The following is a 13773-nucleotide window of genomic DNA, read 5'->3' on the forward strand; positions in this document are numbered from 1 at the left end:
ATTGTTACTTGGCATTATCTGACGGCTATATAGAGGACTTCGACTCTTCACACTTCTACTTACTCTTGTCGATCATGGTTGTGTGGCCCAGAAGAAGCGAAGGGCAAACCGGAAAGACCAGTTGGAAGTTGTCTAAGTGCCGCCAGACGCGATTCGGTTTTAGACGGTGCGTGTATACAGAAGCATACGACATTTTTTTTACAATCTCATCATCTAGTGAAAGGAGTTACGCAGCATGGATATGACTGGCGGGGTTGAATCAACTTTACGTAGATGTTGTCAATATAGTGATAGTATCCATCTAGTCCAGCAGATCCCCCGCGCCTCCATACTAACAAAGACGGTAAACAACGTCGGAAAGCCTGTACGCTATCTCCTTGCTTCTCATTGCAACTTAGGGCGATTCCCCATTGGTATTCCTGCTGTTCGTATTTCAGCTTCACTTCACCTCTTGATTCCATTCAGGGAAGCCTTCGAAACTCTTTCCAACCTCCCTCTACGCCCTCGAAGAACAGCCTCTCGATGGATCCAGGAACATGAGGCACCTCAGGCGGGCTCAAGTGATCGGCGTGCACCTGTCCCCACCTCAGCCAGGCGTCGTATTCATTATTGTATTTCGGATAGCCCGTCCCGGTTTCCGTTCCCAAATCCCGCCATGCCCAAAACGACCATTTGCCCTCTGTGAGCTGAACAGCAATGTCAGTTCGACAGCGCCCGCAAGAAAATCGTCGAACCCGTCCTTCTCCCCCCAACATATCTGTACCCGTCTCATTACTCCCTCTAATAAGAGTTGTCTGAAGTTCCCTTGCCGCGGCAAGAGCGGTTCGCAGGAAGTGATGCCAACACAGTCTTTCCAACGACTCCGGAGATGGTAGGGGGAGGTTAAATTCCGCGTTAGTAAACGACGAAGGGACGGAAAAGGTCCAATATGAAGCGAAGAGAAATCTGCCGGACACGATTTTCATCCGATGATGGCTTTTCCCCCAGTAGCGACGAGGGTTAGTGTTTCCGAGGGATGGTGGTCTGCCGTACTCATCCGAATGGTAGGCCATCAAATCCCTCAAATATTGGCTATGAACGTTTCCCAGACGGTGATATTTCAAGGCGAGGTGGACATGGCGCTGGGTTAGGATGAAGCCGGGGCGAACCACATGGCAGGCGATGTGTCGGACAGGACAGGACCGGTGTGCGTGCTTAACGTGCTTTGGAGTGTCCCTTAGGTCAATAGCGTGTAACTTACAACACCTCGTACAAGCAAAGTAGTCCGGTAAGATGTATGCACATCCGGCCCAGAATTCCATTCTCTCACGGCGAGTCAACTTCTGGAGAGTGCTCGGCCAGTCTCTATGTAGGACCCAGTGAATCCGCCGACAGGTCTGGGACAGATAGAATTCCATGTGTAGGGGAAGATTACTGGTGATTATGAGAAGCAATTCCACCGGAAGTCCGGGTAGAGTAGAGTCTTGAATGGGTGTTTGAGTAGGAGCCGTCTCAGGAGCAGGGTCCGGCATGACTGCCTGGGAGTCTGGTAAAGGTTTTGGACGGAGCACCAGAGTTACCAGAGGGGTTTGAGTAGCCATTTTGAAGATCGGTCCACAGGGCCCTTCGAAAAGACAACAGGTTGGAGGTGCGATGAAGTTGGTTCTGCTTGAAGAGATATATTGGAGATATGTAGGAAAGAGACCTCCCGGGTTTGAAGGAACACCCCCTTCGAAGTAAATCGAGATATATATGATGAAGCAGGCCTGTGACAGACGCTACATCTGTCTCGAAAGCCAAAGTGATGAGCGGCTAGCCTACCAAATAGACAAGATAGTTCATAATTTTTCCACCCCTAGCCTCGATTCGCTGTCCCCATCACGAGCCAGTTTCCCACTTACACGTGAAATTTGAAGGGCCGTTCGTAATAGTTCCTTGCCCTGGCAAACCTGGCTTCTGGCTCCGCTTCCCGGAGACATCCTCTCGATAGTCTTTGTTCTGTTTCCTTTATTCGGGGTGAAGCTCTTGCCTACTTTTCTACTTTCATTTGCATCTCGAATGTAGCGTGTGTGGTGGCTGCCTCTGTCCCTCTCTTGCAAACAATCCCCCCTTTTCCAGCCTTCTGGTCCGTTCTCGTTCGGCTTTGGCTTCCTTCCTGGTCGGAGTGGGCGCTTGTCTCTCTTTTCCCTGCGCTTCCTCCGTGACTCCCAGTTCGTCATATTTCGGCCTGACCTGATTTTCTAGGTGGCGTATCTTCAACTTCTTGGCGATTGTCACCTTCCCCAGGGCTCTCTCTTTCTAATATTCGGGGCCATCCATACGGTCAACGAGTGAAGGACTTCCTGGGTTCCCGAAAGCAGTCCGTATACCTATGGTGCCATGCAGGTATGGCAAACCGATAATCGTAGGCCTTGCCCGTCTCGTGACATAATACCGTCTACTTGGAGAGCTTCCTTTATCTCCTGGATCGAGTATCGGTGGTGTGCATTCGGCCTGTGGATCCATGGCTAAGGTTGTTCTCGGTCAAGGAGTAAAGTGAGCGTGTGGAGAGCTTTCTGCTGGTGACCTCATATGGAGGGACAAGAAGCGCTAAACATCAAATGAACACTAGGGCCGAATTGGCCACTTGTTCCAACGGGCCCTTGGCAATGTGGACCTAGAGGTGTTCTCGTTCGGGACAGGGGAATTGCGGCACTCCCCTGAGCTGTACGGAGTATGTCAGCTCCTCAACAGGAAGACTGAATTCCCTGGCAGCCAAGCTGCTGGTTAGGACCATCTGATCTCACATTATCAAATCTGTCCTCTTCAAGTTCCATCTGCCGTTTTGCAATGGTTGTGGTGATTGCTGGAGCAGCGGGTGGGGAAAATCCCGCCGACACAGTGGCATGACCCGGTGGGGGAGGGGCCGGCCCCGCAGATTCGGATTCGGATTCGGATCGAGGCTGGAATCGCAGGAGGATGGAATGAGATTCATGATTCCTCTGATCGAGCGCGGGGTGAGACGCACATTTTTAGGTATATCAAAACCGCGATTTCAAATAGTGTAACACAAGATTATCAAGATACGACGGTTTCTTACCAAGATGTTAGTCAATAGCGACCTAATTATATGCATTCTAACCAGGACAGGTAGACGAAGAGGTAGATATCGCGAAGTTAGTGGCTCTGCATCTTGACATCGCCTCCACTTCCTCCTCAATCCAGCTCCTAGTACAGTCTGGCTTACAAATCTGGAGGCTGGGAAGGTGAACTAGTTCACGCCACCTACTCATGGGATGTACGTTCTGAGGGTTATTTGGTTGACCGATTTCGGATGCTGGATCTATAGACAAAATACAATGTATAACTATGATCTCGACCATCCTTTGCCGGCTCTCGATATCCATATATCCCAGTGGAGACTATGGTCTAGAACCGGCCCCGCGGAGGCCGGGGGGGGGGGTTAACGGGAAGTAGTAATCCTGGGGTACGACGGCGAGACGAATCCCGGTGGGCCGTGTCCTCCAGTAATATTGCACATCGATGACATCGGAGGGTGGTGTGATATCCTGGATCTGGAGACGGATGGATTCAGGCAGGTATTGGAGGAGGTAGTCTCCGAATTTCGATCTTATCGCGCTGTGCCCGATGATGCGAGATTAGATGTGAATTTAGAACATATGGTAATATAAGCCAAAAACGACGCGACTGTTTGCGTCGACTACGTGATTGACATACTGATAACGCAATATATGGAGAACAAGGAAAGTGCAGAGAATGACAATTAACCAGTTTGACTCTACTGCGCAAAGTAGCTGTCGCTGATACTCGGTTCTGTTGTACACTTTAGTTAGTGAGGACGAGAAAATAATCTTACATTGATCTCTTCATAATCCCTCAGGGATACTTCGTAGAGTCTCATGGATTTGTCCTTTTCGGGGTTGGGGCTGAACCGGATCGAGTCCTTATTGGATGGTTGTGGTTACTAATGCAGACTAGTAGTCTTCGGGACGGAGCTACCTAGATAAGGGTAATTATTTAGCAGCCCGAACACCAAGGCAAGATGCCAGAGTGGTTAATGGGTGTGACTAGAAATCACATGGCTTCGGCCGCACAGGTTCGAATCCTGTTCTTGTCGCTTTCTTTTTTTGGTCCTTCCTCCGCCGATATCCCTCTCCAGACTTATGCGCTTTCAGAACGCTCTCCACCACGGCAAGATGCCAGAGTGGTTAATGGGTGTGACTAGAAATCACATGGCCTCGGCCGCACAGGTTCGAATCCTGTTCTTGTCGTTCTTTTTTTTGGTCTCTCATATTTTTTGGCTTCGTCTTTTTATTTTTGGAATCGGCCGGAAGGGTCCCTGGCAAGCGGAGTTGGATGTGGGCGAAGTGACGCGGAAAATCCGGCTATGCAGAGGTGAATGTGTCCTCGGGGACTGTGCGGGATCATATCTGCTGAGCTACAGTGTGACGAACCTGGCATCATGTATTGCGTGCTTGATACTCGAGGCAGTTGCTACACACTCATATTATTAATTGGAAACGAGTGCGAGCTGAGGTCGCTCCGGACCGGAAGCTACACTAAGTAGATGCATCATCCATCTGATGGACAATGCATATATAGTTCGGCAGCTCCCCCCTGGAGGTTAGATAGTCGGCGACACTCCATTGATCCTCTGAACAATTCATTGTCTACCAAGTCCTCTATTTCCACAACCTTACCAGCTCTATTATACTTCCGTCCCTGAAACCCCTCTTATAAACCTCCAGATAAACGCACACTTCGATCACAATGACCCAGATAACCAAGGTTGCTCTGGTTGGTGTAAGTAGTCGCTGAGCTACCCCACCCCGGATCTAGGTTTCCGAACTGACATGGAACTCTGCAAACTAGCCCACTGGAAACCTCGGACCTTCCATCCTCGAACAACTACTCAAAGCCGGATTCCAAGTGACGGTCCTCACTCGGCAGGGCAGCACACACACCTTCCCGGACTCGGTGACGGCCATCCCCGTCGACCTTGATTCCGTCGACTCTCTTACTAGTGCTCTCCAAGGGCAGGATGCGGTCGTCTCCGTCGTGGGCAACGGGGTATTCGACAAGCAGCACAACCTTGTAGAAGCAGCCGTCAAGGCTGGCGTCAAGCGATTCATCCCTTCCGAATTTGGCTCGAATACACCACACGAGAAGACCCGAACGATACCGACTTTTGCGCCCAAGATTGCGATCCAAAAAGAACTAGAGGACAAGGCCAAGACTACACCTCTCACTTACACATTGATCATCAATGGTCCGTTCCTCGACTGGGGTCTTAAGGTCGGCTTCGTTCTTAACGTCAAGGGGAAGAGTGCACAGCTCCTTGACGGTGGCGATCGAGTATTCAGTGCCACGACCCTCTCCGGGGTGGGCAAGGCCGTCGCCGGAGTTCTAAAGCACCCCGACGAGACTAAGAACAGAGCTGTCTATGTCCAGGAGACGGCCACCACACTCAAGGATCTGCTCGAGAAGGCCAAGAAAGCGGCTGGCCCTGATGGCTGGACCGTGGAAGAGGTCCCTGTCGCCAATCTAATTGCCGCCGCTAACGAGGAGCTTAAGAAACCGAATCCAAACCCAGCTGTCTGGGCTTACCCTTATGTCAAAGCAGCGATCTGGGGTGAAGGATATGGGTCTCACTTCGAGAAGCTTGACAACGAGCTGTTGGGAATTAAGGAGTTGAGCGATGGCGAATTGCAAGCTCTTGTAGATAGCATTGCGAAGGCATAATGGTCTTCCGCGGGGGGACCGACGACTCGAGATGCAATGAGGATTTCAGAGAGCTGAAGACCTGCTCTGTATTTTGTTAGTCCTAGCGAAAGGGGTGCTTGCCATTACGTCCTGTGGTATCGCCCTAAATCCAAATGTCTTAAGTAACGACGAGCTCGAATTTCGAAGTCAAAGAGTGATCAATCATTGTGAATTGACGAATTTCAACGACCATTGATGTGTGGGAAGTTTGCTCGCGTGCTTGTTAAAGTGGGTGCGAGTTCATCTTTCTTGCATTACGTACATTGCTTTTGTACCTGGCTGTTGTGTACGAAGTAGGCGGGTCCAATTCTCCCTAAACTGGACGGTGTCCACAGCAACCAGGGCAACCCCACACAACCAACGCCATTCCTGTTTTGTCCATTTGTAAATATGCCAAAGTGGCAGTTGCACTCATTTTCTCTCCCGCGTTTTTCGATTTGCAACATCAATGGCTTGACACCACGAAATAGGAGATTCCACCTCTTTTTTGGACCGACTCACACGAGGCCAACGCCAAACCCCCTTCGCGTGGTTAATACTCGACGCAATTGTTCCCTCCCGTAACCCTTCGCTCGCTGCGTGTTTTAGAGACCGCCAGCGATTATGAACAATGGCGAGGCTAAACGATCCACCACAATCAGCGGATAGCTATGAGACGCGTAAGGAACACTCATTTTCTCCCATTGTCTTCGACTCCTAAGCTAACCACCTATCCTCGGAATCTAGTCCGCAGAAAGCTTCTACGCCAGAACCGCGACCTTGCCCGCGTAAACTCTACCCAATCCCTCAAAATTCGCCACCTCGAGAACGAATGCGCCCGTATGCTTTCGGAGAATCTCGAACTCCGGGGCCAGATCCTCCAGCTCGAGAAAGAAGTTGAAAACAGCAAGGCCCAGAGGATAGCCGACCATGCACTCGAGATTAAGGCCAAACTCGAGGAGCAGCTCGTTGAATGGGGCAGCATACTCGCCGGGTTGGGACTAGAGCCCCCGGCGAAGAGGCGGGATGCTGTTGGAAGGCGGGCCACGCAACCGAGGACGAGCCTGCCTAAGAGGAGCCCAAGGAAGTCGCTGAGAGATTTGGCGAAGGAGGCGGAGGCGAGAGCCAGGGAGGAGGGCAGACTGACGCCAATTCGGGAACATAGGACATACCCAAGGCAGACGTTGGAGTATGCTTTCCCCTCTCATAACTTGCTGATATTGATGATATTAACGATATTTTACAGTAGCGAGGAAATCATGGCACTTCGGTCAGAGGTAGAGGCGGCCGACGTGTCTGGTTCTTCTGATATCGGCCCTCCGCCTGTTTCCCAATTCGTCGATGAAGATTATTCGAGTATCCCCGAGTCGCCTACGAAGCCGCCCACGACAAAGAAAACAGCCGAACCAGAGCGCGAGGAGACAAAGGAGCCAGTCCCAACTACTAATGTGGTAGAGAAGAGCGAGCCGGATGAAGCGCCTTCCGCTGCGACCACAGTGCCCACGTTCTCGAAGCCCGAAGTCCAGAGTGCCCCGGCTCCCGCTCCCATTAAGGCCGGATCAAAGAGGAAATTAGGAGCTCGAGAGGAACCAGAAAATATCAACACAACAAATGCACAGATTCAACCAGTTACGGCGGCTAGGAGGAAATCCACTATATCAAAAGAGAGGACTGGCGGCAAGACGCTCAAAGAGCTTGCGGCTATGAGACGGGAGTCCCGAGAGACGGCGACTACGCCGGTTCTTGCACCGACCAGGAGACCTCTCGCCGTCAAGAGTACTAACGAGGATATTGCTTCACCAAAGAAAGCGGTGGGGAAGAAGGGTGCTGAACCAGACGGAAAACCAATCAAGCCGTTAAAGCTCAAGGCTAATAAAGAGGACGGTCCAAGGCGGTCAACAAAGCCCAAGAACACGGAGATTATCAAGATAAAGGAGGAGCCTGTACTTGCTCCTGTAGAGACCGCCATCATTAGCCCCACCACTGAGCCGGAGAAGCTCGCCGCCCCCCTCGATGCGAACCTTTTGTCGCCCTCCTCCCCACAGCCGAAATCCCAAAATGAATCAAACGATACGCCACCTCCAGCCGACATCTCCTGGAAAGGCGAGACCTCACGCCCTAGTCGCCGAGCGCGGGTGCCCATTAGCTACGCCGAGCCTAATCTGCGAGACAAGATGAGGCGTCCGACTAAGGAGCTGGTTGATGCTGTTGCAGGCGAGGGCAAATATCGACGCCAGAGCAGCTTAGATGAGGAAATTGCCGCCAGTGAAAGTCAGGGGAAGCGTGAGTCGACGGCGGGAGAGTCGTCGAAGAGGAGCACGCCTGCGCCCGAACCGGAGAGGAATGATCAGGTCGCAAGCCCGCTTGCGCAGAAGGGAGACGGGGTTGTTAATGACACTCTCCCCAGTAGCGTTGTCACGGAGCGCAGGAAGAGACGGTCCTCGATCTTAACGAGGGATAGTACCAACTTCAATGACACCATGGGCGCTTCCAGTAACGACACCGACGACACCCTCGATACTTCCCTTGGCTCGACATCTAGTCTGGAGAGTAGCGTGGATATCTACGAGTTCCCAAGCAATTCCCCCGACAAAGGTGCTGGGAGTGCGGCCGTTAGCGAGACGACTTCACGCAAGGTGGGGGTAGCAACGAGACGAGTATCGATGGCCGACCACACAGAACTCAGCCTCGAGAGAGAAGAGACGACCAAAGTTTCGAGGAAGAGATCGTCTATCCACAGCAGCCGCCGGTCGAGGGCAGAATTGGGAAGAATAAAGCAAGAGGATGGTGACGAGGGTACTTCTACTGTCGCTGCCACTAAGGATCGGTCGATGAGAAGGAGAAGCACCATGCTTTGAAATTGTGATAAGTTATCAGGCACTGTAAAGATTATGAACTCTTGGAGCGGAACTATGCACTTGTCAATTGTCAATTTCCTTTCCTTGTTGATACCATTGGGTTATTCTGGGGCGCATTGGTCTTTGGTTTCTCTCATGACAAAATGATATGAGCATGCAAAGCAAACACATTCATAGCGATAGGGGTTGTTTTACTCTGTGGATTTCCTTGTTTAGGGATACGACTTTTATTTAATATTTGTTTAGATGCTTTTCCTTGAAGAAGTTTTGATGAATGTTAATTTCCTTGTTTCTTGATCATGAAGCTATGAATAGCATATGTAATCCCAAACCTACCCCCAGCCTCTCAAGCAATAACACTATTTCCACCAGCCACGTCATCCTTCTCATTACGGGGTATAGAACTATGTATGTATGATAGTTTCCATCTCCGAAGCGCCTCCAGACCCGTCGCGCCCCCCAAACCTCTTCATCCTCCCTCTCTTCTCCCATCACGCGCCTGCTGATGGCTCAACAGGCTTCGTATATGTGACTTTTTCCACGGCTACGTTTTCGTTCCCCGCCTCGTCTTTTCGTAGTTGGTAGACGTAAAGAGTCAACGAAATTCCTTGGACCTATTCGAGTTTATAAAGTTAGCAACCAATCCCATCCTCGCGCCCGGAAGAACCGGCCTGGGCCAGCCTAGCCTCCCGGCTCCCGGATGCCCCCCCCCCCCCCCCCCAAAAACTTACATCCATCAAACAAAAGCTCGGCGTCGGCTCCCCCTCCTCACTCCACCCCGTCGTGAAAGCCCCCGTCGCGCTTCCCGGATTCACAAAGAACTTGTCCATATACTCAAACGCATCGAACTTGTGCGTGCCGCCCCAGCAGAGGACGTCGACGTCGAGACGGTTCGCCTCGGCGAGGAGGAGGTCGGGTTCGTTGGAGACGAGGGTGAAGCCCTCGAGGAATCCGATGCGGAGGGAGCCGTGGGAGACGACCTGGGTGAGGGGTAGGGAGGTGGCCTCGACGTCGTAGCGGCCCTTGACGATTTTCAGGTCGGGGGTGATGGAGCGGAGGTATTCGTAGGTGGTTTTGTCGGTTAGGTTGCCGAGGCAGAGGGTCTGGCTTATTTTGCCTGGGGCGAGTAGTTTTTTGAACTATTGAAGGGGTGGATTTAGCTATATGCCGGTCCGGGGGCGGAGTCGGGGGGAGGTGTGCGGTACCTTGGGCGGCAGGTCTAGAGCGCGATCCGGTATGTGCAGGTCACCAATCACTAGTATGAGGAAAGCCATTGTGTCGAGCGGACTGAATGGGTTCGTGGGAAGGGGACACGATGGGTGGTGGGCTTGGAGGAATTTGGCGCAAGGACCGATGAGGTGGGTTCAGGTTGATGGCGGTTTGGCCCGTGGAGGTCGGTGACGTTGGTAGCTTCGACTGCTGGCGCAGGTGCTGCACATTGATCTCGATTAAGCCCCCTCAGTGGCTTGAGCACGGAACAGAACCCCCACCCTCAGCCAGGCTACAGCACTTCGCCCATACGAAGAAAACGCGAGAGCCACTCATTGACAACCAAAAAAAAAAAAAAAAAAAAAAAAAAAAAAAAAACCTCGACAAAATCTGTGTTCTTTTTAATAGTATAAGCATTGGCTATCCCAAATACTCTAACTCTTTCCGAAGGGATTTTCTTAAATTGATTCTTCCTGGACGTTTTATGTCCGTCGTGTCCAACTCGCAGCTGTGTACAGCTGTAAAGTCCAAGTAAGTTAGGATTGAAAGACTAACCGAACTTTGCGCTGAGATTCTTGAAAACTGCTTTCAATACTTATTCTCAAATGACAATAAATCAGACAAGCACAGCTGTCTAGTCTGTACCCAATGCAAGGCTTCAGTACTAAAAGAAAAAGAAATTTCGAAGTAGTGGTCGTATGAGCCTCGAAGCAGCTCAGCTCTTCGTCCAATCACCCGCTGCGAAGCTTCGGACTTTCCTCTGATGACATCAATTGATCGCGGGAATCTGACCAAATCTCTTCTCTCAGTCTCTCGACCAGTCTCTTCACACCAATCCTCCATCCCTCTGGCCGCCAATATGTCTCAATAGCTGTGCGAAAGAGGAATGGGAACTGGATCTAGTGGGGTTCGGCTGTACTTGGTTGTGGAGCTCTTCGGCCAAGTACAATTGTACCTCTTCCGCGCGCTAGCTCTCATTGTCGTAAGTCACGTCGCGATGCGATCCTCCGAGTAAGAAATGGTAGCAATACTCCTCGGCTCGCCGGGCTATCGTCGAGTCACAGACTTGCTCCACATTCCCGACATCAAAATTGTATTAGATCAAACGTTAGTCACTAAAATCCTACAATCGTAGTCTTTGTATTTGTCAACCCGCCACGATTCTCAACTCCTCCTTGCCAGAAAGCATGCAATTGATGCCGTAGGTGTATGTAAAAGTTCCCCCTCCAGTCTTTACCCCTCATCACCAAGCAACCTTGTTGCCCGCGCAGTCACCTTCGCCCTTTCGCCCTCACCCACAGCGGACACCTCCGACATCCGGCATTGGATCTCCGGCGTTAGGAGAACCCACTCCATCCCAAGTTTTCCTCCATGTTGGCACGACATTCTCGAACTCGTTTTCTCTCTTCCAAATTTTTATCCTCGCAGAAGATCATTGCTCCCTCAACGGCCTTTCATCGCGGAATTGTATGTATGACGTAAAGCCGAGTGTCGACGCCGTGCAAATTACACCCCGTTAACGACCACTTCAATTGACACATCTTGTTTGCTAGTTTAACACGAACCCCGCGCTCAAGATGTCTACCCAACCCGCTCACCCCGCCCTCCTGATCCCCGGGCCCATCGAGTTCGACGATGCCGTCCTCCAGTCCATGGGCCACTTCAGGTAATTGCGTATCCGTATCGGACACAACTATCATGCCCACCAACCGTTCGCTTTCGCCTTAAACGAGGGGCAAACAGAAAAAGAAAAGAAAATAAATATACTAACAGAAGTTGAAACCAACAGTGAGAGCCATGTCGGACCCGGCTTCATCTCGGTCTTCGGCGACACGCTTTCTCAGCTCCGGAAGCTCTTCCAGACTACCGACCCGGCCTCGCAACCCTTCGTCATCTCCGGTTCCGGTACTCTCGGATGGGATCTCGTTTCCGCTAACCTCGTCGAGGCCGGTGACGATGTCCTCGTTCTTCAATCCGGCTACTTCAGCGACGGCTTCGCCGACTGCCTGACCACCTACGGAGCGATCGTTACTCAGGTCAAGGCCGCTCCCGGCTCCCGACCCCAGCTCGACGAGGTCGAGAAGGCCCTGTCCGCGAAGAACTACAAGCTCCTTACTGTCACCCACGTCGACACCTCGACCGGTGTGCTCAGCGAGCTGAAGAAGCTCTCTGAGCTCGTCCACAAGGTCTCTCCTGATACCCTCATCGTCGTTGATGGTGTGTGCAGTGTCGCCTGTGAGGAGATTGCTTTTGATGACTGGAAGCTTGATGGTGTCGTCACCGCCAGCCAGAAGGCCATCGGTTGCCCTGCTGGTCTCTCCATTTCCATGTTCAGCGGCAGGGCAATTGAGAGGTCTCAGACCAGGAAGACCCCTCCCTCTTCATACTTCGCCTCTATGAAGAACTGGACTCCTAGTACGCCCCCCCCCCTTCTTCTTCTTTGCATTATACCTCGCCCGATGGCCTCCTTCGCGTGAAAAGGGAGGAAATGCCAACTAACATTGTTTGAAACTAACAGTCATGAAGAACTACGAAGCCAAGAAGGCCTCCTACTTCGCTACTCCCTCTCCCCAGCTCGTCCGCGCCCTCCACACCGCTCTCACCCAGATCCTGGATAAGCCGCTTGCTGAGCGCTTCGCCCGCCACCGCGAGGCTTCTGATAGGATTAAGAAGGCCGTTGCCGAGCTCGGTCTCCAGCAGGTTGCCGCGAACCCCGACGACCAAGCCCACGGCATGACTGCTATGTACCTCCCCGAGTCCGTCAAGCCCACCGACATCCTCCCCATCCTAGGAAAGAAGGGTGTTGTGTTTGCTGGTGGTATCCACAAGGAGATTGCCTCCAGGTATATCCGATTCGGTCACATGGGTGTGAGCGTGGTAAGTTGTGCCTCCTTTGCCTTCATCGATAGTTTTGAAATATATCGACTGACTTGAAATAGCTTGACCCGTCGCGGAATGATATCGATAAAGCCCTCACTGCTCTCAAGGAGGCGCTTGCGGAATGTGGACATAGCAAGGCTTGACTGTAAGCCGCGGTGTGGAGTTCCTAGAAGGGGTTCGGGATAATGGAAAGAGAAAAAAAAAGAGCATCTGGTTTATTGGGTTCCTTTTTCAGGTAGACAAGGCAGCAACCACCCGTCAATACAGCTCATCAAAGCCGCCAAAAGTAGCCAAGGACATCCATTGCTGCCGTTTTAGGTTGTACCGACACCAATTTTGATGCTTTGATCTTTCAATTGTTCTCTGATTCAGTGGAGCATCAATCTCCCCTCCAGTTCTAGGCAGGTTCTTTCTGATCAGGCATCACGGTATGGCCTGCCCTGGCGGGTGACGTGACGTGACGTGGGGCCAGGCCAACCAGAATGGCCAAGCGACGTGTTCTTGATTGATCCGAACCTGCCGCTACACATACTCTCATGAATTACTATTTGCTCCTCCCCAGAATTTCTAAGGGATGCATGTCATTGACTGTGCATTTCAGATGTGATATAAGGAGAGTTATGATTGATGCTGCTAGCTAGCTCTTTCATTGATATTAATTTTATGATAAGGTTGGAGCATCTGAGTGAGAGCTCTGGTGATACCTGGAAGTACTAGGTACTTCATTTCTGCCTAGGTCTAAATCTTGAAATGCAGGTTGAGTGATGCATTAGAGCGGTTGGTGACGACGTCTCGGACTTCAATCCTCGGTGGTGGATCACCAAGCCTAGTGATTTGTAATCCTGTATTCTCCTCTTCTAAACTAAACATTAGTTGTTTATATATCGAGTCTGAAGATAACCGTGACTCGAGTTGTGACAGGACGTTCGAACGTTTCTAGTCCTTTTGAGCGGTTCAATGTTGGAGATCCTAAGCCGAATTCGGTGCATGCTGGAAGAAATTTGCTGCAGAACCACGCATCTGCATTCTGTGGATAGAGGGGTGGTGCTCTGGACTCTGGAGTAAGTGGTGTGTGGTTTCCATAGCAGCCAGGGTCAACGGCTCC

General features: G+C 51.4%; 4 protein-coding genes across 4 annotated transcripts; 3 read left to right on the forward strand and 1 right to left on the reverse strand.

Annotated features, from left to right (window-relative positions):
• Positions 1-4749: 4749 nt before the first annotated feature.
• On the forward strand, positions 4750-5721 carry SAPIO_CDS6050 (uncharacterized protein; the record flags this gene model as incomplete). Its single annotated transcript, XM_016788246.1, has 2 exons — positions 4750-4782; positions 4852-5721. 2 exons carry the CDS (start codon positions 4750-4752, stop codon positions 5719-5721), a joined length of 903 nt encoding a protein of 300 aa, XP_016642562.1.
• A 631-nt stretch (positions 5722-6352) lies between these two features.
• Positions 6353-8579, forward strand: SAPIO_CDS6051 (uncharacterized protein; the record flags this gene model as incomplete). The annotated part of the gene is made up of 3 exons (XM_016788247.1): positions 6353-6401; positions 6469-6910; positions 6968-8579. The coding sequence occupies 3 exons, from the start codon at positions 6353-6355 to the stop codon at positions 8577-8579; spliced, it is 2103 nt and encodes a 700-aa protein (XP_016642563.1).
• Positions 8580-9070: 491 nt separating this feature from the next.
• Positions 9071-9853, reverse strand: SAPIO_CDS6052 (Phosphoserine phosphatase; the record flags this gene model as incomplete). Its single annotated transcript, XM_016788248.1, has 3 exons — positions 9071-9193; positions 9311-9718; positions 9785-9853. The coding sequence occupies 3 exons, from the start codon at positions 9851-9853 to the stop codon at positions 9071-9073; spliced, it is 600 nt and encodes a 199-aa protein (XP_016642564.1).
• Positions 9854-11365: 1512 nt separating this feature from the next.
• SAPIO_CDS6053 (Alanine-glyoxylate aminotransferase 1) lies at positions 11366-12811 on the forward strand (the record flags this gene model as incomplete). The annotated part of the gene is made up of 4 exons (XM_016788249.1): positions 11366-11454; positions 11578-12203; positions 12307-12665; positions 12728-12811. 4 exons carry the CDS (start codon positions 11366-11368, stop codon positions 12809-12811), a joined length of 1158 nt encoding a protein of 385 aa, XP_016642565.1.
• Positions 12812-13773: the final 962 nt, after the last annotated feature.

This window comes from Scedosporium apiospermum, assembly GCF_000732125.1.
Source record: "Scedosporium apiospermum strain IHEM 14462 chromosome Unknown SEQ_SAPIO_0099, whole genome shotgun sequence".
NCBI classification, from domain to species: Eukaryota; Fungi; Ascomycota; class Sordariomycetes; order Microascales; family Microascaceae; genus Scedosporium; species Scedosporium apiospermum.